We start from the raw sequence: 25,334 nt of genomic DNA, 5'->3' as shown, positions 1-25,334 counted from the left end.
AACACTGGCGTGGGATTGGGAGGATTAAACTTGATCTTAGTTTTTTTTTCCAGCTCAATGCCTTTGTCGCCCTGCATAGCTCGATCGTCCAGGAACACAGGACTGATTTAGGAGGGAGCGAGGGGGAGCTGCGGATGCCCCTCCCTTACCTCAGCGATTCGACACCCTGCCGACCGAAATCCCCCCCGCGGACCCCAAAATTTTCCAATTTATACTAGTTTTGAGGGAAGAGAAAGCGTCGAAAAAACGCGATTTTTTGGTAAAAAATTTCCAAAAAGTGCCTAAAAACGCATTTTTGTCCTGTTTTTTCAAAAGTTTGCCTGCGGTGCAGAAAACCTGGTCAAACCAAGGTCTTTTTTATAGGAGAGCTCGGAAAATCAAAAACTAAAAAAAGGTCGACAATGTTTTAGATTTTTTTTTGAAAATCCCCCCCCCTCGTGAAAATCTTAGATCCGCCCCTGCAGGAACAGTTAACAGTTGGTTTCTTTTTTATCTGACAAAAAAAAATCTAGTTTCACAGTAATGCTTGGAAATTTTGCATCGCTCTCAATTTTTAAAATTACTAACAAAAACGTTTTTTCAGCCCTTCTTCTAATTAGGCCATGTAAACATATTTGGTCTTGAAACTCAACCTTGTAAAACCACTCGTTACACAATGAAATCAAATCGATGCTTATGTGAGGTGGGGGGAGGGGTGAAGGAAAAAGAGCCGAAAAAAGTCACTTTCATATATGAATCTTTTAATGGAAAGAAAATAGCCAAACAAATATCGATTCGTTGCTTCTATTCTGTAGAATTTCTATCCATTAAATTTTTCTCCCCTCCCCCACAACCAGATGAGAAGAAAAGTTTTACGACGTATAAATAATCGTTAGGCTATATAAAATTAATAACTAGGCTTGAAATTGGGCAAAAACGCCAAAACTTTCTTAAATTTCGTGAAGTTAAACGGGCTCCGCGACCACTGGGAACAAAATTCGGTACAAGTATAATAATTGGGTCCCAGAAAAAAAGCAAGTACGCAAAATAGGTCCCGCATTTTTTGTCTAAACTTCGAAAAACACAATTAAGCAACTGCGACAACATATTTTCGAAGATTTTAATGCCTTAAGTTTTTTTTAGGGGCCCAACTATTATATTTGCACCAAAATTTCTCCGAGTGGCCTGAAGGTGGTTAGTGGGCATGCTTCAAAACTAACCGGATATATCCGAATTGGGCGTGATCTTGACCTTCACATCATCTTCAATGAAGTTACTCTTATGAAGTCCTTTCTGCTCCTTTTTCTCTTTATTGCTCGTATTGATTGCTGTGTGACTAAAACATGAAGTTGTTTCCTATTTCATTCCCCTCAAGGATTTGTCTCACAGCCGACCCGAAGGGTCCCCCTTTGGTACTATTTTAGGACATCCAATTTTGGCTTCCAGGCACTAAAATTATTCTAAAGGCGCCTTGGGCGCCGATATATACTAATTTTGAAGGGAACCGCGCGTTCTTTGGCCTGTATGTTCAAAAAGTTGCCTGCGGCGCTAGAAATTTGCTAAAAATGCGTTCTTTATAGCGATTTGGAAGAGATCGGAAAAGCAATTAAAAGCTCGATATAAAATAGGTCGACCAAATTTTTGCCCCTCGTTCGAAAAAACACTAGATCCGCCTCTGAATAAGACCTTGCATTAACTGATTTGCTTAAAATAGAAGACCAGGACGAAACCATAAAGGCAACAAACCGAAAACTAGGGGTAGGCCCAGATTATTGCCACATTTTTGATTAGGTAGATGGAATCTTTCTTCTAGGTGGATTTTCTTTTCCTTCTTCAGACAAAATTCGACTTCATAACTAACAAGGTTTGACTCTTTGACCTTTTTATAAAGTCTGATAGATAGAAAACTAGATACTCAAAGTTGTTTAAAATTATTTTACGATTTAGATGGGAATTGAGAGTTTCAAATTGGACATTTTTTGCATACCTAAGGAGCGAAAAAGTTCTAAGATTCAATTAAGCGTTGTGTAATTAAGCGTTAAGCGTTAGTTAAGGTGATTAGTTCAAAAATCTTTCCACATTAATTGAATTAAAGTATAAATCGGAACGTTGTGCTACTAAAGTAAAACCATATCATTTTGTTGGTTTTTAACATTGCGTTTTTCAAACCATATCAGTTTCTTAGACTTCCAAACAAAGCACCACAAACTGTTCTGGATACCGCAAACACAGTTGCGGATTCCGAAAATTCGCCTATTTTTGGAGCGATTTTGAGCAGTACAATGTTTTAGGTATTTGTTTAAGGAACCCAAAACAGCAAAGAATATTAAAAAAAGTAGCAATATTGCGGATTCCGCGACAAATTTGATTTTTGACTGTTGCGGATTCCGCTTACAAGGCAGAGAATGCACAGTTTGGCCTCATAATGTTGTACTCGGCTTTTTTCTTTGCATGCAAATTTCGACTTCACTCAGAATGATTTCCGGAAAAATTATTTGAAAATTACCATTTGAATCGAATGGAATAATTAATACGCGCTATTTGAATACAGATTATAATTTTATAGTTACTATATAAATGTATAATTACCATTTGAATCAAATGGGACAACTAAATCGCGCTCTTTGTACAGTTTTAGACCTTATAAGAGCAAAAACTTTATGATTGATGAATATTATTAAATTTTTAAACAACTAAGAATTTGCAAGTAAGTAGCTCAAATGGCTAGAAAGAACTAACGTGGAGCAATAAGCCGAGCACCTAAATTGTGCCAGATAAAGTTGCGATAAAAAACAAAAAGTAGGAAACTACTGGTAAATTTTTCTCGAATCGTCATCAACTATTTTAATTTAAACTACTCCATAGAACTAAAAGTACAAACGGAACATTAAATGCTTCGCCCTGATACGAGCAGTTTTGTTGTTATAACAATTTTTGAAGAAAATGACGGTGTATTTGTGCTCGGAATGTCTTTTTTCTCCAGACGAATTTCACTTTTTTAAATAGCAATTTTTGATGAGAAATTTTGATTATTATTAGAAAATAATGGTGTTCTGATTTCAATAGTAATAAATTATTTCACCTGTGATTGATTTCTATACAGTTGTAGGGTTTTAAAGATTTTAGCCAATTTGGGACAATTAATACGCGTTATTTTTTGTGCTCTTAACGCGTAAGCGGAGATTTCATCCGTCTTAGAAATTATTTCTAAATGCGGTGAAGCTTGATTTTTTCTCTATGTATTTCTTTGGTAGATGCAAAGTTTGTACTTTAGCGTGCTTATGCGTTGTACTTTAGCATGCGGTAGGATGATTTACAAAAAACCTCGAAAAAATTTGAATTTTGTTTGTTAGTTTGAAAACTTCATTTATTATTTGATTTCAAACTACTGCATAGAAAACAAACTGCAGTCAGAGGCTTTAGGGTTTTGCCCTGATTCGGGCAGAAATAATGATTATTTTGCGCTTGTTTTTGCAATTTTGACTAAGTTATTTTGTATCGAGTAATTTTGACCGCTTTCTCTATCGCGTACAGTTGGCATATTCTTACTCGGATTGTAGTAGAGTAGTTTCGGCTAAATCGCGTGTGTTTTGTAGACAATAGCGATTAAGTAGCTGTTTAAACAATACTCCGGAAAATATAACAACAAAAAACAATCATTTGCTATCAGTTTTAAAGCTTTCAAAAATATCGAAGTTTTCAAACATAGGTTTATCTATTATCGAGTGTCAACTCCTACATTAACAAAGCATGGGTATTTTTAAAATCATTTTCAGGTTAAAAGATAACACATATTTCACAACGTTAAATTTTACTAATTCTAAAGAATCATTGAACTAATTTCTTGCTCTAAGTTCCAGCGAGAACGTTCTCGGCCCCAGACAGAGGAAAAAGAGATACCAATTGATGTCGGTCGCGCCAGTACTCCGGTGTGGGTCTATTAGTACGGCTGATTGAGCAATTTGGTTTTTTCCTTGAATAAATTTTTCATACAAGCCAAAGGGTAATTAACACTAGGGCTGCGTTTGATTACATTCTAGACTAAAACGCCGGATTTCAAATGAAAATTTGTTTCCGCGTACCATTTTGATCGTTTATTTAAAAACGTTGTGCACAAATGTATTGCTTACGATGATCAGACTTCTCCCCGACCGATTGAAATCGAGGGGAAGCTAATAGTATGTCGGCGCCTTGCAGAAAACAAAAGGAAATTCACACTTCAGGGGCATCGGGGCATGTTCTAACTAATACTATTGGGCGAGCAATCAGTGCTTGTTCTACAGTGCAAACAGTCGTTCCAAACTTCATGTGTGAGTTTTCTGTTTTCTAAATGTGCGTCAAAAAACTACCTTAAAACAGTGAGCAAACCATTCCTATGGCCCACTGTGGTGCGCAGTTGACGGCGGGTTGCGTTTCCATTTCAGACCTTTGTAGACCAGCTCTGCGGATGTCTTTGTGTTCCAAGACTGAACTCAGAGTAGAAGTTCGTTCTCGGTTCTCGTTCGAATCACTGTCAAATCAAATGTCTAACGAAGTTCCGCGACGAGCACTGAATCATTCCATCACCATTACACAAGTTATTGTATTCAGTGACAAAATAATCTGAATATGTATAACCCTTGTGCTCAAGGACGTAAATAGGAAGCGCCACCGTATCAATCAAATCGAATTGAGACGTAAAGGGTCAAAAGTTTTCTACACCTCAGTTTGTGAAGGGCAACTGACAATAACCAAGCAGTTCCACAGGAAGCTCTGCCATATTTGGAGCGACAGTTTTTGCTTCACGCTTTCTACAGATGTCGCAATGAACTTAAACAGACTTGAAAAAGGCGCAAAAAGTAAAAATAGCAAACTCTAATTGAATCAATGCGCGCATACTATCTACGACTTGCTGGGTTTTGTGACTCTGAAAATCTCTGATGAACAGTTTTACAAGAGTTTGCCTGCCATCAAGATTGATAGAATGTTCAGTATCAGTTTTTGTTTCAGAGAGGCGGCGAAAGCGCTCTGTTGAAGAACGAGGCCAGCGGGTCCAGAAAACGGAGGGTTTTCTTCGAAACGGTTGACTTTGTGAAGGCTTTGTGTCGGGACAGAAATAAGACGTCAACCTCAAAGACTTCAATTTGCGGCAGCAACAAGTGTCTTTGTTTTACTATTTCCAATTCAACTGGAACTGCTCAAGGATCTGTTTAAAATGGCGTGATTTGTATTGGCTGGACCGGGATCACTGTCCGCAAAACTAGAACAGACGCTCAGTAAGCTATCGCTGGCGTTATTTTTCCAGGTTCATCATACGCCTTTCGAAATGCTTTGTTAGTTTACTTTTAATTTACTTTTGTGTTAAAGCTTGCTGAGTTGACGCTTGAGTTATCGGGATCCTGTTTAGAGTTCACTCAGTTGGCAACATGAAGCAATTTACTATGGTTGCTGTTGCCGCCCGGCTCGATGCATGTCTTAGCTCGGGGCACTTGTCAAACTTGTGCTTTCATTGCACACAGAAAAACACAGCTTTTTCTTTGCTGAAAAATTTGATCTTTATGTTGGGGTAATCTATTTTGATTCGGAGCATTTCCAAATCGCGTTTATGCTTTTACGAAAATTGCATGCCGGAAAACTGCTTTTTTGTCAAACTAATGTAGTTGGATCATAAACTAATGTAGTTGGGTTCAAAAAATGACTTTAAAAAACCTTTTACACTTTATTGAGTTTATGGGCGCTTTAGCTATCGGCTTCCACCACGGCTAACAACCAACATGTCATTACGCTGGTCTTGTGAATATGTGAAGACGTTTCTGGACTACTAAGAGAAAATTTTTCTTCTTTTGGTGGTGCGGTTCGGGTGCGTATAAAGTTTTGTTATTTAAGGAACTTCGTTTGTGAACATATTCGACTTAAAAACATCGAATGCTAATAATTTGACTAATTTTTGATTCATTTTAAACGCTACATCCGTATCCTCAAAGAATCCGCTTCCTCGAAAAGGACTCTACTAAACGTCCATAAAGCACTTTTGAAGTAATGTTGACGCTGCATTAGGGAACCTTGCCTGGTTACCCAACGCAGATCTTCGCAATGCTCATTTCGCATAACCTTGCAACAAATTTTTGGCGAGTCTCTTGCACCAGCGATATATCTGGTGCACTGATGTTCAAACACAGCAGCTGAGGGTTCTGTCGCCTCAGAAAACAAGAGAAGGTCGACTATCTGGCAAGACTCCCACCTGTAGGAAATTTCTTTCAAATCAGCCGAGACAGCATAGTGATGCTGCCAAAATTGAGAAGAACAAGTGTAAGTGTTTGCTGGCTCTTTTGCTTGGTTTGAGACATCAATTTGCTTGGTTTGAAAATAGATGGAGAGGAACGTGATTCTTGTCTTCATTGCTCAAGTTTTTTGTGACAGTCTTTGAAATTTGATTTTTGATTTTTTGGGTCTTTTTGCGAAAGATTTTCCAAAGATATTAACTGATCGAGTACCGAGTAGTGTTTAATGGACAGGTTGACTTTTTTTCTCCCACAGCATGCCTTCGGCATATCTTTTAACCGTCATGATTCGCTGACGATTCGAATTTTTCAGATGCTGGTTGATTAGCAGTGGAACGCGGATCTAACTGTTTGTAAGCACCGAACAGGACTTTATCTGGCTGGCAATTTCCTTCTGTCGGATACTACACTTGTAGATAATGGAAAGTAAACCAGAATCTGACAGTAATAGACCGCTTAAAACCACACAATTTTTAAGGCAGACGGCAACCATTTGGGTTATCTTGTTTTTTATACTAATCTTTTGGCCTAACAGCGTGAGCGAGACCATGTATCAAATCAAAATCGGCGTAGTTAGAAAAAATTGGATGTAACAGAACAAGAATGATACAATTATTTGCTTTGTCGGGCAGGAATTTTGAATTTTAGAACCGTCGTCCAATCGGTTTTCAGCAAGTGCACTTAAATTGAAGTTGAATTCGAATTCGTCAAAAGTAGCAAACACATTCAACTGAACCTACTTTGTTTTAACAATTTATGTTGCATCGATACCATAGACTGTCAGATCTAAGTTTTTGCCTGAACTATTCAGAAAACTGACTGATCTAGCTGATACCTTGAATCGGCGCGATGCAGAATCACAACTCAGGTATCAAACTTTAAGGAACTTTGATGCAACTTCGAAATTAAGAATTGGTAATAAGTTTTTTGAGGTAATCAGCTCCGACTTATTGTTTAAAATGGCGCAATTTGTATTGGCTGGACCGGGATCACTGTCCGCAAAACTAGAACTGACGCTCAGTAAGCTATCGCTGGCGTTTTTTTTCCAGGTTCATCATACGCCTTTCGAAATGCCTTGTTACTTTACTTTTAATTTACTTTTTGTGTTAAAGCTTGCTGAGTTGACACTTGAGTTATCGGGATCCTGTTTAGAGTTCACTCAGTTGGCAACATGAAGCAATTTACTATGGTTGCTGTTGCCGCCCGGCTCGATGCATGTTTTAGCTCGGGGCAGTTGTGAAACTTGTGCCTTCCTTGCACATAGAAAAACACAGCTTTTTCTTTGCTGAAAAGTTTGGTCTTTATGTTGGGTTAATCTATTTTGATTCGGAGCATTTCCAAATCGTGTTTATGCTTTTACGAAAACTGCATGCCGGAAAATCAGCCTTTTTGTCAAACTAATGTAGTTGGATCATAAACAACTAAGTCTTTGCTTTAGATTTATTAGTTCGTCTGTGTTTGATTTTCCGGGCGTTTTTTTCATTTGTTAATGCGCATCTGTTTTGTTTTGAAGCAAGAACTGAAAACTATAGATTCTGTTTTTGACTAATGAGACTTGTCTAGGAAAAATTGAAAAAAACTACAGATACATGTGGTTCGTTAAGTCTGTTGCATTTGCTCAAGTGAAAAGTTTATGAGCTTGAACGTTTTGCGATAAACAAAGATTGTGCGTCATACCCAGTTTTGTTTCTCAATTTTTCTCCTGTGACGATTTTTCGCAGGCTGTTTTTTTTTTAAACCAGGAACTTTCTAAGTGTCGATTGCAGGGTCAACCAAACTTTTACCCTATTTGAAGGATGGCCTAGGGATGAAGATTGATCTTGTTGTTGATCTACTTTAAACTCTTCCAGATAATCGGTTTCTACGATTTTGGCTTCCGCTACCCTAATGCAGATTTTCTCACATAATTAATCCAGTTTCGAACGCTTTTCTCCAACCTCCACCGAACTTCTTGTTCCAATTTCATTCTGATGTTGCTGTTCATCTAGAATCGCTTCCTGGTGTTTGATATTTAAGCTAGCTTCACTCTGTTTCTTTAACTCTTTTTGTTAGTAAATGCTCTTTCAAAGCTCACTCGGGAACAGTGATTTGAGGAAACTATAGTTACTTGACTTAGACTAAGCAGATTTTGAGGAATCTTTTGAAAAAACTTGCTTCACATAACAAGGCTTTTGTATTTCAAATGAAAAACAAACGTATTATTAATTTCGTCGTTAACCTTGGCAACCCTGTCTCGCCAACCAGCCAATTCGGTTAATAATTTGCAAATATGTTGAGTTTTATCAAAGCCAATCGCAAGCTTGTTAGTCCCGGCTGGGGCGCTTTTTAGGATTGCTTTGCATTCTTTGAACATTTTGATCTTGGATCTTCTATCTGAATTTTCTAAGCTCTCCTTCAATCGATCATTAACAACGAGTACCTCTTTTTCCACTTTTTTATGCAGCATTTTTTGAATTTTTTGGTGTAGCTGTAGTGTTATAATTTTTTAAACTTATATATGCAGCATTTTTTGAATTTTTTGGTGTAGCTGTAGTGTTATAAGTTTCTAAACTGTGTAAGAAAAGAAAAAAAAAAGTTTTCAATTGATACTTTTTCTTACGACTGATCCAATTTTGTTTAAGCCATTCAAGAGTCAAGCAGAAAACTTTAAATAGCTAGCTTTGGACTTTTGATTGCCTCTCAATTGCGTTTTCTCAGTTTAGGAAAATTACTGCATCGTCTCATTTTCGGTATTTTTCAGAATTTTTTTTTCAAAAAATTTTCATGGTTTTATCAAATCCATCAAGTTCTAACCAAAATGGATTCGTTTTCGAGAATTTGCATTTTTCAAAAAATTTAGATAAAACTGAACTCAAAATTTTAACCAAAAAAAATCGATTTGTTCGTTTTAACAGTTTTCTACTCTATTGACGGAAAGTTGCTGACATTTCTGCAGTTTTTGACTTTTGTCATCATAATATCAAAAAATTGCATTTTTTTCAAATCTTTTTTAGTAAAAACTTCATGGGTTTGCTCCGGAGACGCCGAAAGTTTCTATTCATTTTTCCACAATCGTTTATGACTTGAGATTTGCAAAAAACACAACAGGCTTTTCGACATAAACAAAGTGTTCTATCTCCTTTTTGTTTCATTAAATTAAATTTTGTTTTGCACACAAAAAGCACTGAAGGTTTTTCGTGCTGGTTTTTGGCAAAAAAATCTATTTTCTTAGAGATTTTGAGAAAAATTTGAGCTGATTCAGTGAATTCCAAAAAAAGAGTTGGGAACGCGTTTTTGGTTGGCTGGTTTCGTGTTGTGGTGTCGGCGGACCAGTGTTCCTATTCGGATTGCAGTAAGTAGATCAGCTTTGGTTGAATTAACTTGAACTCAGCGCAAAAAAAAATCAAAAATACAGCCTCAAAAATTAGATTTGGACAAAGTTTCGAAGCTTTTATTATAAAACAAACAAAGAAAAAGCATTTTATTATGTGTTTTCGTTTCGTTTCACAACCAACTCATTCACAATTATAAGAAAAGTTTTATCCTGGTATTATTGTTTTTTGGAAAATGGTTGCGTATAAATCAGGCAACTGATACAATTCGCAGAAAAAAAGCTTGGTTTCTTTCTTTAATTTAAGTTGTAGTTGGTTTGGTTAATATTGTTCTGAATATTTGAAAAAAGTGGAGGAAATTTTCATTCGAGTGTGTTCGTGTTTTTCTTCTTTTTTGTCTTTTCATGTTCCACCCACAATCAGGAACCACAAATAATCATCGGTATAGGTCGATTAATATTTCACATAAAAGCTCTTTCAGTCGTGATTTGGACAATTTTTTTTAAGTTTGAAAATTTTTCCCGTGTTAAGAGAAACAATTTAAATATTTTGAATTTTGTTTACAGTAGCTTTTTATGCTTAATTGAAACCATGTAACACAGCTTTTTTGAGTAAAGTTAGTTTTTGGAGTTTCTTACCGCCATTTTGGGAATAAAAAACTTCAAACATTTGGATCCTTTTATAAAACCACTCAGAAAAAAATCAGTAATTTGAAAAAGAAACTTTTATTTTTATCTTTTAGACTGTGGTCGGAACGTTCTGTGCTACATGCACAGTAATCTTTCATCCCTGTTGATAATTGTTTTCCGACTCTTGAATCAATTTGGGGGGAAAGATTGTACGGTTGATCATTTTTATCTAATTAGCCAAATTATCAGAGATGATACCTCGACACGGAGAGAACGTTGTTAGATAATTTGGAATTCAAATCAAAAGCAAAAAATGAAAATGAAACACAAAAAAAGGCTTCAAAATGAAAACACCCTACAGTTTTCTCTGAAGTAATTAAAATCGGCTGGAGAAAAAACACCCTACACCATCATAATTCGTTCTTAAAACGTGAAGTGGACGAAACTATTAAAAGTCTTCGAGCTCTACGGTGTTTACAAGTTTAATTTTTTTTAAATAATCTTCACTCTTTGTATTCCAAATTTTAAAAAACCGTCCAATAACAAAACGATAAAACAAAATTTCCTATTGAAACAATTTTTTTAATTAGTACGCGTTTTCGAAACTTCAAAAAATTTTCATAGAACTGCAAGCAGCAGTTATCAGCTTCCAAAGTGTGTTTTGTGTTTCAATGAGAATAAATCACAAATTTTCACCAAACCATGAAGTTAGAAGATTCATTAATTGACTGCAAGATACATTGGTGATTAATAACCAGCCAAGCAACCAACCAACATAGCCAACTGGGAAAAACAGTTGGAAAAAAATATTAAACGCACTTAAACAGAAAAAAAACACTGACTGTGTTGAAAAAATCTCAATTTTCAAGTTTCAGAGAAAAAAATTGATGCCTTTTAAACTCTTTGAATTTTTAGAACAATATATGATTGGCGCTTTTTTGATAACATTAACCCAACTTGAGAAAACTGGATCAATAGATAAAGTACGTAAGTTTTAGCAGATGAATTTAAAAAGGTCATATATACTTAGGTACATCAGTAGTTATTACAGCATTTTAGAACTTTTTCCTGAAAAAAATCACCCAGACCTATAGAAGAGTCTTCACTACGTTCATTAGTCTGAACAACTTGTTTTTATTTATCTCATTTATTTTAATTTTGTATGTGCAGAGTGGCTTTTAGAAAAACAATGAGCGAAGTGACAAAGTGCATTTTTACCCGGTGGACGTGGTGCTGCATAGCGGGAAACTTTCGGTGGGCCGAACGCTCTTCTCACCATCTCCCCTTCCATGATTGTTGTCACCTGTACCTGTTAAAATACATGGCCATAAAATTTGACTTGATTTAGCTCAGGCAAACAGAGGTTATATAACCTAGATTTTGATTCGCTGTCACTGACCTCAAATAATCATTAAAAATCATTAAGAAATCATTAAAAGTTTTAAAATCATTAAGAATATGTTTTCACTCGCACCGAGTACGCCAACCAGTTTTCGCTGTTTGTAGATATGCAATAAGCTGAAAGTTCCTGCAATAAACTGCAATAATTGCAATAAACTGAATGTATTTATTAGAATCCCCTCCACTAAACTTTATATACTCCGGTCTACTACTAATTCTGAATAGCATCATGCACCAAAATCTGCCATTTTTTTGACAAAGATTTTGAAAAATGGAATTCCTGCTCAATGTTTCAAAACTTTGACGACAGTGCACAAGTTTCAATCAAACTAAGACAGTGTTTTAGGTGATTACAGAAAATTATTTTGATCAATCATATAATGAGTCAAATATGCGCTTCACTCCTGCAAAATAAATATGCATCCACTTTCCAGCCCAAAAACCATGAAAGAGCTCTTATTATGTTCTTTTAGATACCACGACTGACTTGGACACTTGTAATGATTCCCAATACAAGAAAAAATCCAAAAAAATCAATCCCAAAAAACAGTAGACATGTTCTCCACTTTTTCAGAAAATATTATTATTGAAGCGTAAATATGGCCATGCCTCAGCCTCAATGAAATGTTATACAGCGCACGAGCAGTTTACTTCGGGAAAAATTGTGTTCCGGTCAAAATCAGAAAACAAAAAATCTATCAGAAAGTTATGTGCAATATAGCTTCCTAATAAATCTAGTGATAAAAATACTATGTGGTTTTTAATATGGCCACAACTTAAGCTCTTTGTATCTCCTTTTCCTTTGAACCTAATTATCTAGTTTTTGACACAGATAGAGCTGGGATAATTACAAGCAGTTAGACGTAATCAAAAATCTAGTAGTTACTAGTTTGTCCGTTTTTTTTTGGGTTTTAATAAAAACAAGAATTCGAAAATTCAGGAAGAAATTCAACCGCAAAGTGGACTGTCAGTGGAACGATTTGTCGCCTGTTGAATTCTTTTCATGGGGTTTTTTCAAAGAACACATTTTTCGGGACTTTAGACCTGTAACCGTTGATGCTTTGAAAATGAAATTATCCGAAGTTTTCCGTTCCATTATGTCAGATACACTCTTGCTGCCTCGAGTCGAGAATGCATTATTCTATCGGTGCTGTTTGGCAATCAAGAACAATCACTTTGAACATTCTAGTAATTATTGAAATTGTATCAACAATTATATGATTCAACTTGGTGTTATCTCGTAAGCCTTCACATAAAATTTGAGCTTCCTAGCATTTTGGTTTGAAGGCGTTGAAAGTTGTGGCCACATTAAAAAATCACCTTGTATTTATGTTCCATTTGAAAAAGAAGGAAAACATATTAACTAGCCAAAAACAGTCAGTTGAATCAAATAAAAAAATAAAACCTAGAGAAAAAACGACCACTCGTAAATCAGAAAAAAAAACCTTGAATGTTCCAATTGGCTTTCATTGTCAATCACATGCCTGTTGAAAATAATCAAAAAAGTCTGACAAAACGTTGAATTTTTTTGAAAAGTTTTAGTCATGTTTATAGAGAGTTGCAAAAAGTTCGGACAGACAGAATTAATTAAAAAGAGCAACTGTCTAGACATCAACGGAAACTAAAACTGAAAAAACATATTGTGGAAAGTTCATAAACCAGAGTTACGGGATCTACTTAACAAGCCCCCTTTCAAGAAAGGGGAGGAGATCGCTACTAAGGCTACTTGCAGCAAACTGTCGACCAATCAGAATGCAGCAAAGTCCGAATTTACATACAATGCTCTTGTGCGAAATTACTGTTTTTACTTACAGGGGTGGAGATTCTTTAGTAGATACAATAGGGGGATTGTTAAGTAGATCCGAGTTCCGCTCAAAGCTTATAACCACGGCGGGCAATTGCATCCGAAGCGTCGAAATGTTTTATAGTAAAATCTGGATGCTCATAGCAGTATTTAAAAATTAGGCTAGCATAATCATCGGATAATCGACAATTTCGCAATTTGAATTTGGTCTGACAAAAAATTCAAGGTTGTTCGGCTTCAGATTTTGCATGTAAAAAAGCATCGAAAAGCACTGATTGCTCATTTTAATTAATTCTGTCTGTCCGAACTTTTTGCTACTAATTATATTTATCGAGTTTATGAAAACTTTGAACTAAGCAGTCGGTTGAACTAGAACGGTTTCGAAAAAAGAACGACTCATTCCAAAAGAGCGACCAATGAAACTTTAAGCGAATTGTTTTCACGTATGTTGCGACTTGGCGCGACCATGTTGCGAATTTGTGCGACTCAAGCTTCTTGCGGGAGAATGGAATTTCGGTCGGAGAAAGTCTATTTTGTCAACCCAATTCGGTCGCAAAGTGAGTCACGATTCACGGTCCATGCAGCAAAAATTGATCTCGCTGGTAGCGCCAATGCATGACGTCTCGCTCGTGGTCGCGAAAGTTCTAACGGATCATTTCGGCCTCTAAAATCTGGAAATGGCAAGGTTTGTTCGCGACGGTCACCCTCTTCATGTCGACAATGCCTGGATAGCGCCGGTCGCGCCGACTCCTCATTGGCCGCGAAACTCGGGATTGAAAATTTTAATCCTAAAAGTCTGAAAATTGCAAAGTTGGCCGCAAAAGTCTGAACCAATCAAAACTTGGTGGCAATAGCTTGGACATACGTCGTGAACCTCGACCAGGAAAATTCAAGGCCGAAAATGTTTTCAACCAATCAGAGGTCAGCTTTTTAACTCTTGAAAGAAAGAAGCGATAAATTTAGTCAGTTTTGAAAAGTTTAACGGGCTTTAACTTGGATGAGAGTTTTAGCGTTTCTTTTTTCTTTGCACATTCGGTCCATATAAAATCAAATGACGTCATTTATGTCTTCAACGCATATACAATCAAATGACCTCAATTAACACCTAACCTATTGAAAATATGCATAATCAAATGATGTCCTTTATCACTTCGTCAAAGTATATTGAAATCCAATGACGTCATTTATAACTTCTTTTAAGAGTGGAATCCCTTAAAGGCGACGGAACGCGTGGGCGAAAACTAAAATCAGCCAATAAGATTTCAGTATTCCAAAATTTGGAAAAAAAAATTGACAGTTTCAAAGAAAGTGAACATTTTCACGGACAAAATATTAATAGTGGCCGAATATAAAAACGGCAGAAAGATGATAAACGTTCAAATTGTCACTGACCATCAGCTACTAGAAACAAAATCTATGTTTCAAGGGTTTTATTATAAAAGAAACAAAATACTGCTTCATTTAGTTCTTTTAAATGAACGACAGGCATTGATTCACTTTAATATTTGACTTTCGACTGTTTTTGTTTTTGGCCCTTCGCCCATGAGAATAGCCCCTCTTTAAGGTATATAAAATTCAGATGACTTCCCTTATCACCTCTTTAAAAGTTTAAAATCAAACGACGTCACATATCACCTAAAAAAAGTAGAAAAAATCAAATGATGTCATTTATCACATGTTACAAAAACAGAAAAATTAAACAAGGATCACCGGTTACTGTGCAAGTAGCACAGAAAATTCCGACCAGACTTAAAAATTACAACACAATTATTTTTACTACTCGGGTCGTTTTTCCGGCTTGGTTTGATAAAAGAACCTGTTAGACCTGAGGAATTTTTGTAAGACATGTAAAATATCCAGACTAGAAAACAATTTTTGAAGACAAATAACAGGAAAAACAAAAAAAAATCAAAAAAAATTGAAAAAACTTTTTTAAAAATTTGTTCTCCAAATTTATGAAGTTTTTGTTTCTTAAGATGAAGCTATAAGCTCCAAAAATTAACTTCAATAAAAAGAACTTTATTTTCAAGGCTTAAATAAAGCATAAATCTGCTCACTCACTCAAAATTTGACGAAAAATCAAAAATTTCAAAATTAGTTTTTCTCGACATCGGTCTAAGAGGTTTTGTTACCTACACACTTTTTGATGTTTTTCGAATCACGACTGAAAAGGCTTTAATATGATATATCACTCAACCCAGTCCAATGCATATTTATGCTAGCTGATTTTGCGAGGAAAAACAAAAAAGACTGCTCGCTTGCTTCATTGGCGCAAATTAAGACAAAAAAAATTTCAATCCTATTTTTCTTGACACTGAGACAATTTTTTGCGACTTTTTTAAATGTGGTTCGAATCACGATTGAAAGTGCTTTAATGAAATATATCATTCAACCCTATCCCATGAAAGTTTTTGGTAGCTGATTTTGCGCGGAAAACAAAAAGAAGAAAAAAAACACAGCCGAACACAAATTTCCTCCCCATTTTCAATGGTCGGAACAATGAAGTGGCTTAACACCTGTTCAAAGTATCTAAATTGAAATGACGACATTGCTCATCACCTCTGTTTGTTCCTGCTGCTTTGTTCTGGGCTGCCCAGGCTTTGGCTTGTCGCTTCACAGTAGCCCAGATGTTGAAGTAGGACACCCCCATGACCACACATGTGCCAGAACCCACAAGGAAGTGGGTCACATACATGTAGATTTTGCTGCCTGCTCTTGCGCCTAAACACAACTACTCACGGTCACGAGTGAGTTAGTTTGAGTACGAAACTTTTCCCAATCCGCCTCCTGCACTTCAAAGTTTTCTAATTCATAAGTTTTTGCAAGCTAATATATGACTAAATTAAGCTAGTGCAAGAAGCCTAATGTATCCAAAAACCCAGTAAAAGCTTTCTGTTTTTTTTTGTTTTCTACTTAGAAAAGTTATTTTTATGGCTAAAAACCTAATTTTTTTTCTGTTCCATCTTTATCACGATTAATCATACGTAGAATAAGTCTGTTCAGATCAGCTACTTTGTTCACCATAAAAGCTTCTTTACTTCATGGAAACTTTAATATAGTTTTTTAAATAAATTTAAATTGCAATGGGGGAATGGAAATTAAGATAATAACTTTCTCTAATGAAAATTTGAGCCCAATTTGTGGCAGCTTTATTGGTGCCCAGTTAATTGCGATAGAAGTGGATTAAATGGACAGTAATTTTCAGCCCAATTTTGAGAACCCAAAATTAGATTTTTATACTCCTTTACTGGTAGTGATGTCCATTTATATATATATAAAAAAAAACAATTTAATATAGTTTGAACTTTCAATTTAATTTCAATCCCATTCAATAGGAAAGCTATGCACAGACAAATTGAAATGATCATTTTTAATTTAAGCTCAGCAATTTGAATGCAAAATAATTAAAATTGTTAGGATGAGACAAAAAAATTGTCTTGAGGTCATTTTCCCGTTTTGAAGTTTTATGGAAATGTTTTTTAATTTTGGTGGGTTTTCCGATGAGAAAATACTGATGGAAGAAGTCATTCTGAGAAGCAAATAGGAAATTTGATCAAATTGATAACAAGCAAATGTTAACAAGAGATTGCTTAGTTTTTTTATTGACAATTTTTTTCAACAAAATTTTCAAATGATGTCACTTTGATGTTTGAACAATAGACAGTTTAGCTATTATTTATTTAAATGAGAATTGAACTTGCAACGCAAAGCGAAAATTAGCTTGGAGCAATAATTGGGCTTTTATATTGCCTTTACTTTGAAATTGGTGATCTCATCACAGGGTTCAAAACCCAGGTAACGCATTTGACAATGAACCCATCTAGTCTTTGATTGAATAATCTTTTAACTCACTAAAAAATTTGGAATATCATTTTTTCTAGTGTTCTATTTGCTAGTATGAGTTTACCTTGCAAAATTACTATGATTATTTACAGAAGAATTTACAGAGAAAGGTTCATTTTAATGAAAAGTGATTCATTCAAGTTTTAATTTGCTATAAATGGAAACAGGACAGTTGGAATCAAGACTAAACTCTGAATGTTCCCACTAAATTCTAACATCTCGATTATAAATTTGAAAAAATTGTTAGAAAAGATTTTTCACTCTCTGTGTAAAAATGAGTGAGAAATCTTGGGTCACATAAGAATCTATAAACACCGAATCGCCTGCCAAAATTCAATTTGGAGAGATTTAATTAGCTGATATTGGACAATTTGACAAAATCCAAACGCCACAGTTTTTTCAAAAAAACTGTCACAAGTAAAAAAAACTTAACTCCAGGAAATTACTAACGTGAAAGCATTCTAATCATGTCCAAAACTGCTAGTTAAAAATCAAATACATTTACTGCAAAATTGTGAAATCCTCAGCAAAAAATACCCGGAGCACAAAATTTTGTCCACTGGTTTCAACACTTCTATCATTTCAATTTATTCCCCCTCGCGTGATATCGTTCTAATCAATTCAATGTACAGCTTGGTTGATTCCCGATACCATATAATCATATTGTTTTTAAAAACATGCATTTTCAACAGAAAAAAGCTTGTAAAAAAACAACCTTAATTATGTGAATGATGAAAGAAGAACCAAAACAAGAACAGTCGAAACAAAACAGTACATTTTGATTGAAAATCAGCTCGCGGCTAAATTTCCATAGGATAAAAAACTAGCTTATTTAACCCCCCATGACTAACTAAGACGAATTACCACTAGTAGTTGATCATATTATCCCCAGTATGGTAATTTGTGTAAATGCTATTAGTTACATTTTTATATGAACTGTTTAATGATTGGTAGCTTGCTGCTGATAGATCAACAGAGATTAAGGTTAAAAGTTGGCAAATAAAAAGAATAGCCGGTTACTGCGCAAATAGCACAGAATGCTTTGACCACAATCTTTAAAAAATGTTTTTTTTTTTATTTAGTGCCATTATTTTTGTGTGGTCTCATTACAAGAACTGAACAAAAAAAGAAAAATTAGGTTTATTCGAACGATCGACAGTCATCATCAAATAGGCAAATTGTAAAAATTTTTGTAGAAAAAGACAGAAAAATTGTAACAAAATCATTGAAAAAAATTCGAACAATATTTCTATTTTTTTTTGCAGACTGTTTTTGAATTTTTGAAGTTTTTGATTCCCAAGATGGCGCCAAAAACCTCCAAAAACAAATTTTACTCGGTTTAATTTAAATTTTCAGTATTTGAATTGAGCATAAATAAGCTATTATAAGCCTGCACGCTCATCTTATCAGCTTGAAATTAGATCAAAAATAAAAATTTCAAACAATTTCTCGACAATGAGAAAATTTCGACTGAAAAAGCGTTATTATGATTTTTTAATCACAGTCGAAAGAGATTGATTTTGATATGTAATTTGACCCATTATTAGAGGTATCTGATTTTGCGTGGAAAACAAAAAAAGAAAAAAACTCAAACGCACCAGAAGTCAAAGATCCTCCGCATTTTTCAAATGGTCGGAACAAAAAGACTGCTCATATATCCGAGCAAAATTTTAAAATTTCGATTGCATTTTCAAGCTAATTGAAAACATTTTTGATTGAAAAAAAGGAAAAGGTAGTAGATAAATTTTTTAAAATCAATTTATGCCTTCCAACGCTTATGTAAACTACAAAATGATTTATCTAGCGTCTCGTATCTCACTAAGAATACTATGAATTGCCTCAACTCAATTTGAAACGCATTAATCTACCACATACGCGTGTTCTAAAAATGCCAAAAATGAGGCGTTTTATGATCCCAACTGGCCAAATTAACAATTTCAAATTGCCATAATTTTAACTAAACAAAAGCTGATCATATGTGAATTTTATATTCACATGTGAGTTCCAGACATCAAAATTTTTCAGTTGGTTAATTTTTTTTGTAAAAAATTCTTAGCTGGGAAGACAAAAATTGACTGATTCAAACAACCACCCAAGCATCAAAATTTGTTTTTGAAAACTAAAACAACAGATGATTAATTTTACTTTGTACGTTTGTTTTTTATTAGTATTTTGATTTATTTCCCTTTTTCTCATTCGACTCGATCCTTATTACCATGACAATGTTTTAGAATTACAGCTTGAATAGGGACATGCAAATTTTACCTTGTGCATACGAATGGGCGCTACGTATCGGCCTACTTGTTAGCATGCGTCTTGCTTTCTCCTGTTTGCATCAAAAAAACTCAAATTCATAAGTGCCACATCAAAGTGAAAACTTAGTTTAATGGCGCGTGCTAATCGGAACGTATGCAAATTAAACTTTTTGACTCAATGGTATCTTGGTTTAATGGGAAAAAGAGATATTAGTTTTTCAGGGCTGATTAACCTCAAAAGATGGCGTCCAATTTATCACGACAGAAATGGATATGAAAGACAAAATTTTTAGGCTTAGTTTTTAGTGTTCAAAGTGAGACTCTTCAATTGCCAGAAGTTCTTTGCAAGAATTTCAATTATTGTTCCGACGTTCGAAAAAAGTCGCGAAAAATTTGTGTTTGGGAAAGGAGGTTCTTCAGGCAAATTTCGATGTTATGAATAATAATTATTTGATGGATTTTGCTTTTATCATGTGAAAACTATTGATTTCCTCAGCTCAAGTTTAAAATGATGTCCTAATTGGTGGTTGGTTTTTGTAAAAATATGGTTCGTAATTTGTCAATTAGGCTAACATTGGATCATTAACGCGCAAAATTCGGTTTTTAAAAAATGCTCCAGATTTAATTGGGACATGCTATTTGAATTATTTAAAATTTTAAAAAATATATTTTTATAGAGAGCCCACTTTACGCGTTTATGGACATAAAATAAATCGCGCGTTAATTGTCTCACATTGGTAGTATTTACACTCCATAACTTCACGAAAAATAATCACAGTTAAGACATCTTTTTAAATTTCTAATTCTTAACTCAGAACAACAATAGCTTTTGAGTGATATAAAATCATTTTGTTACCGTCGAAATGGCTAGTATAAGAGTCAAAAATTGTCTGGAGAAAGAAAACCTGCCCGAGCACAACTAACCCGTCATTTTTTCTCGAAAATAGTTGGAACAGAAACAGCAAACAAATGCTTCAGTTTTGCGGAAAGCTGTACCGAAAGCGCAAGTACTGAAATCAGCATATGGTCCAATATTGTGAAATTTTATGAAAGTTTATCTAGAATGTAAGTCACTTATGTTGTACTTGCGTGCGCCAACTTATACATAACATAAACTATGTCACTTGGAGCTGACGCAATCTTCTAAAACACCTTCTAAAATCTTTGTTGTAGTGAGTTTTTTTGTGAACTACTATTCGAAAATTAAATAGAATTTTGGTGACAAGTGTGATTGATTCTGTTATTTTCTTTTGAAATTGTTGAAACAGATCATAGAATAATATTTTAATTACTCGGTTTTCTACAGAATGGTCATAGTGGTTTTTGTTTTGGAAAAAAAGATATTCTATAAGCTATGCAACATCATAGTTTTTTTTGAGACTAGGCAATAAAAAACTTTTTTTTTCAATTTTGGAAATAAAATTTTGGCAGCAGTTTTGATATTTCAAACCATTGCAAAAAATAAGTTTTATTGAAGCATGTTTCTCATAAAATCTGGAATTTAGAAATTTTCATCGATTTTTTTTTGCTGACTGTCGTTTCAAAATTTTGGTTTCCCGGATTTTTGATTCAAATTGACTGTTATTTCCTACATCTTCTTCCTGTATTTCGGTACTGAAATGACTTTAATTGATTTTAGAGAGCTAATTTTGGCATGGCGGAACCGCAATTGTAGTTTTTTTGTGCTGCCTCTAAAAAATTGTAAGCACCAGTCATAAATGGGTGATGATGTGACAATATTTTTGTCAGCAAGAGCCATTTTTGTCGATCAATATCCATTAAAACCATTAAAGCTCCAAGCAGGAGGTTTTTCTTGTTCGCGATATTCGTGTATCAACCAGGTATCGTTCATACGTATTCTTGTGGCGAATGAGAGGTGTCAGTTGGTTGTTTTTAACTGTTTCCCTTACTAAAAATTTTAAAATTACCAACTGTATTCAAAATAGCAGTTTTGGGTCTTATGATTTTCAGAAAAATAGTGCAATAGCAGTTTAGATACTCTCACAAAAAGATTTAAGAAAACAAATATAAAGTTTGTTGTGGAACTCAGATTCAATTAACTCAGAAAACGGGACACAACGGGAAACAAAAATATTTGTACAGAAAAACATAGTTTGAGTAAACGTCAAATCAATTAAGTGCATTGGGATCTTATCAGCTAGGCACAAAAAGTGGGGGAGGGGGGAGGGACTGCTATTTGCTCTTTGAATCAATATGAATTCCGGCAAACTAGTTGTTCAGCTATTTTTCCCTTTTAAAACCGAAACATACCAATTCAAGTTTTACATTTCAAAAAACGAAAAAACCAATCGGTGATGAACTTTCAAAACCAATCGACGACGAGTAATTCAAAATCAGTTCACAAAAATAATTTTATTTCAAGAACACAGGTAAAGAGAAAGTACTACAGAAACACCTTAACTGATAGTTTGAATAAACATCCAAATGAAAAATTTCATCTGGATGTTTATTCTGAATGTTTCACTGCTTTTTCTGAATGTTTCACTTGCAAAATAGTTATAAAAATTTCGACTTTTTAAAATGATTTTGTAGTTTATTATATCATTCAAAAGGTAGTGTTGTCTTAAGTTCAAATTAAAAAAGATTTTTTACCCGTAACTAATTATTATAAATTTATTGGTGTTCAAAGATTGTCTATTTGGACAATTTTGGACAATTAACGCTCGTTTGATTTCATGCTATTAAGGTACAAGCTGAGATAAGCGGTGGCGAGTGGTGGTAGTGTTGGTGTAAATCAAACACTGCTTTGTCAGCCGCGTGCTGTATGTTTCGGTACAATTAAAGCCGAAAATGATTTTCTCACGATTCATGTTAGTGCGTGCATTTTAATTACCTCATCATCACTGTACAAACGGGGAGGGTTCTCATGCTTGAAGGACCGAATGCTTGAAAAGTTTCAACCAATTAAAATCGCTAAGCGTTACTATTGGCTAAATGCCTTTCTCACAAAATCGAAGTCAATATTAACAGAAAAGGTTTTAAATCAGTGGAAAATAATCAAAAATATTACAAATTTTGGGTTACAACCGCAATACTGTTCAGATAAACATCAAAATCTATGAGTTCAAGTTCATAAGATTTTTTCAGTCTTAAAAACTCATCTGCTTATTATCTAATTGGTCAATATTAACACTAATGGCCTGCATTTATTTTCTTACTTTGAGATTTTCACGATTTACTTTGAGATTTTCAATACTCAATTCTGATTGGCTGAAAGTAGGCTAAAATAAATTTCAAGCATTCGGTCCTTCAAGCATGAGGGACGCCACCGTACAAACTGCTGCCCGTGTGTTTCAAGCGTACATGCCTGTTTAATGCCAATCCAAGTCAAGTAACTAACGAACCTCAGATCACCGCAACCGTTTTCGCTTGATCCTGCAAAATCACAATCCTGTAAGATACTAATTGGCTTTTTCTATGCCCAGTGGTTTTTTTATCCTTTTTTTTCTGATCCTGTATCTTGAACTCAATATAGGCTTCTGCGTTTGTTTGAGTGCTTTGATGCCAATTTATTGTTATACTCTTTGTCTCAAGTTTTTCAGATGCACATGTTATTTTGTCACAGAAGTCTTCCTCGACTAACATCATGAATCAATTTTTTGCCTATTTTGATTTGTTTGCTCAGGTTTTTCAAAAAAGTTACAATTAAAATTCATGTTCTTTCCACGCTCTTGAAACAGTTTAATGACTCAAACACAAAAAATTTTAGGGCAATTTTTGTACAAAAAAAATTTATGTCACAAGCAGAGACGGATTTGGCACTTCCAATATGCTTTTAAATATTTTCGGAAAAACTCTCTTAATTCGGTTTTCCTAACCATTTTTTACACTTTTATTGTTCCGACTTTGAAGAAGGTGACGGAATTCTTGTGCTCGGGGTGTTTTTTTCCCGACAAATTTCGGCTTTTTATCCAGCAATTTTGAGGGTATTTTTTTACATTATTCAAAAGGTTTTTGCTCAAAATTAAATTTAAAAGTTGTTTGAAGTTTAATATTGCAGTTATATTGGTTTGAACGTTGCCAATAAGGCCAATTCGGGACAATTAACGCACGATTTTTTTCGTGCTATTCAGTTATAAAGGGAAATTTAATCAATATAAAAAATCATTCCAAATTGGATTGAGGCAGGTTTTTTGAAATATTTAGTACTTGGCTTTATGCAAAACTTTTCCTTTGGTTTTTTATATAGCGTGTAGGGGATGATTCCGAAAAAAAATGAGTTACTCCATAGAAACTGTAAAACATTCAGAACTTTCATTCAGGGTTTGAGCTCTGATATGAGCAACTTCGTTACAAATCGTTTCCGTTTAAATAGCCAAAAGTTTTTATCGTGCATCTTTGTCCGACTCCGCTGAAACTAGCATGCTCTTTTTCAGATTAATCCGAGTTTCCCACGCGTGGATCAAAATTCGAATTTTCTGTACGAAATGACATTGTGTTACTTTTTGTTCTTTTTGTGTGACGGAATATTTGTGCTCGAGTTTTTGTTTCTGCAAACATTTTTCAACTTTTAGCTAGCCATTTTTGAGGGATTTTTGATGTGACAAAAAATTTTAGTCCTGATTTCAAATCTAAAAATATTTTTTCCTTGATCAATTTTAGTAAATTTATGGGGTCTGTCAAATTGGGACAATTAACGCGTGGTATACTTTGCGCCCTTAGTGCGTAAGCGGTGATTTAATGCGTCCTTGAAACCGTTCCAAGTCGGTTGAAGCAGGCTATTTGCCATAATTGCTACGCTTCTAAGAGCAAAATCTATGTTTTTTTCTTTCAAATGGCGTCTAGGGCGTGATCAAAAATCTTTAATATGAAAAAAAAATCAATTTTGTTTTTAAAAAATCATCCGTTTTTTTTGGGCGAAGCCATAGCCCTAAATAGGCATTCGGAATGTTCAGAGTTTCGCCCTAATAAGAACAGTCTTGTTTGCATAAGCAGTGAAACTTCGGATATCATTTTACAATACTCGATGCTTTACGTTCAGTCATTTTAGGATAGTCATTATGCCCAGTCATTAGAAGATGTAGCATAGCAACCAATTGTCGTGCTAGTTTTCCGAAATCTCAATACAGTTATGTAACTATATACATTTTCTTTAAAAAGAAGCAAAACTTCACTTTTGATTGTTCACATGAAAAAATAGGCTTAAAATATTGTATGTATAAGCAAGGTGCCTGTAAATTAGAGCTTTTTTTCTTGAATGATCCGACTGCCTTTCTATTTTTATCAAATATCAACTGTTAAAAATGAGGCGTTGTAAGAAACAAAATTGTTCGTACCAATGTAACGCCTTGAATGTTCTGACTGCCATATAACGTCAACAAAACATTTTCGACTTCAAAAAATTTTCTTTAGAAGATTTGTTTTTCTTTTTTCTTTTCAATTTTCAATTTCGTCACCTTCTACGCAAATCAAAGAAAATTATATAGGATGCGTCTGATAACGCATTTAGAAGAGCAAAACGCTTGGTGCAATTCATTCTGGATTGATTTAATTGCCGCTTACACTCTGATTTGACGAAACATCTTCGTGTTTAAAAATCTCAATTTGAATTGTATCTGTCAAAATAGTTTCAAACGCGACAACCCTAATTGAGAATCTTTTGTCTCAAAATCAATATTTTTTTTAACAACGAGCTGTTTGTTTTAATTTTCAAGTTTGAACATCAAAATGAAACTACCTCGATTACAATATTTCGATGGGTTTGTGATCTTATTTGTAAATAAACGGCTGTCTAAATATTGCCAGTTTGCCCAGTTTGGGACACCTAACGCGCTATTTCTCAGTAACAATGCCAAATCGAAGTGAGGCTTGCTATTTGACTTATTTAATAA

At 34.6% G+C, this 25,334-nt stretch overlaps 1 protein-coding gene across 1 annotated transcript in view; it reads right to left on the bottom strand.

Moving 5' to 3' along the window:
* Positions 1 to 1,199: 1,199 nt before the first annotated feature.
* LOC134848525 (uncharacterized) overlaps positions 1,200 to 25,334 on the bottom strand; it is a gene marked incomplete at its 3' end in the record, with an annotated part of 43,491 nt that continues 19,356 nt past the window's right edge. The window contains 3 exon segments of the mRNA XM_063866024.1: positions 1,200 to 1,315; positions 11,398 to 11,488; positions 15,944 to 16,105. Of these exon segments, the coding sequence (XP_063722094.1) occupies positions 1,200 to 1,315; positions 11,398 to 11,488; positions 15,944 to 16,105 (369 nt within the window).

This window comes from Symsagittifera roscoffensis, chromosome 6 (assembly GCF_963678635.1).
Source record: "Symsagittifera roscoffensis chromosome 6, txSymRosc1.1, whole genome shotgun sequence".
NCBI classification, from domain to species: Eukaryota; Metazoa; Xenacoelomorpha; order Acoela; family Convolutidae; genus Symsagittifera; species Symsagittifera roscoffensis.
The sequence above is the reverse complement of the archived record's forward strand: the minus strand, read 5'-3'. Positions and strand labels throughout refer to the sequence as shown.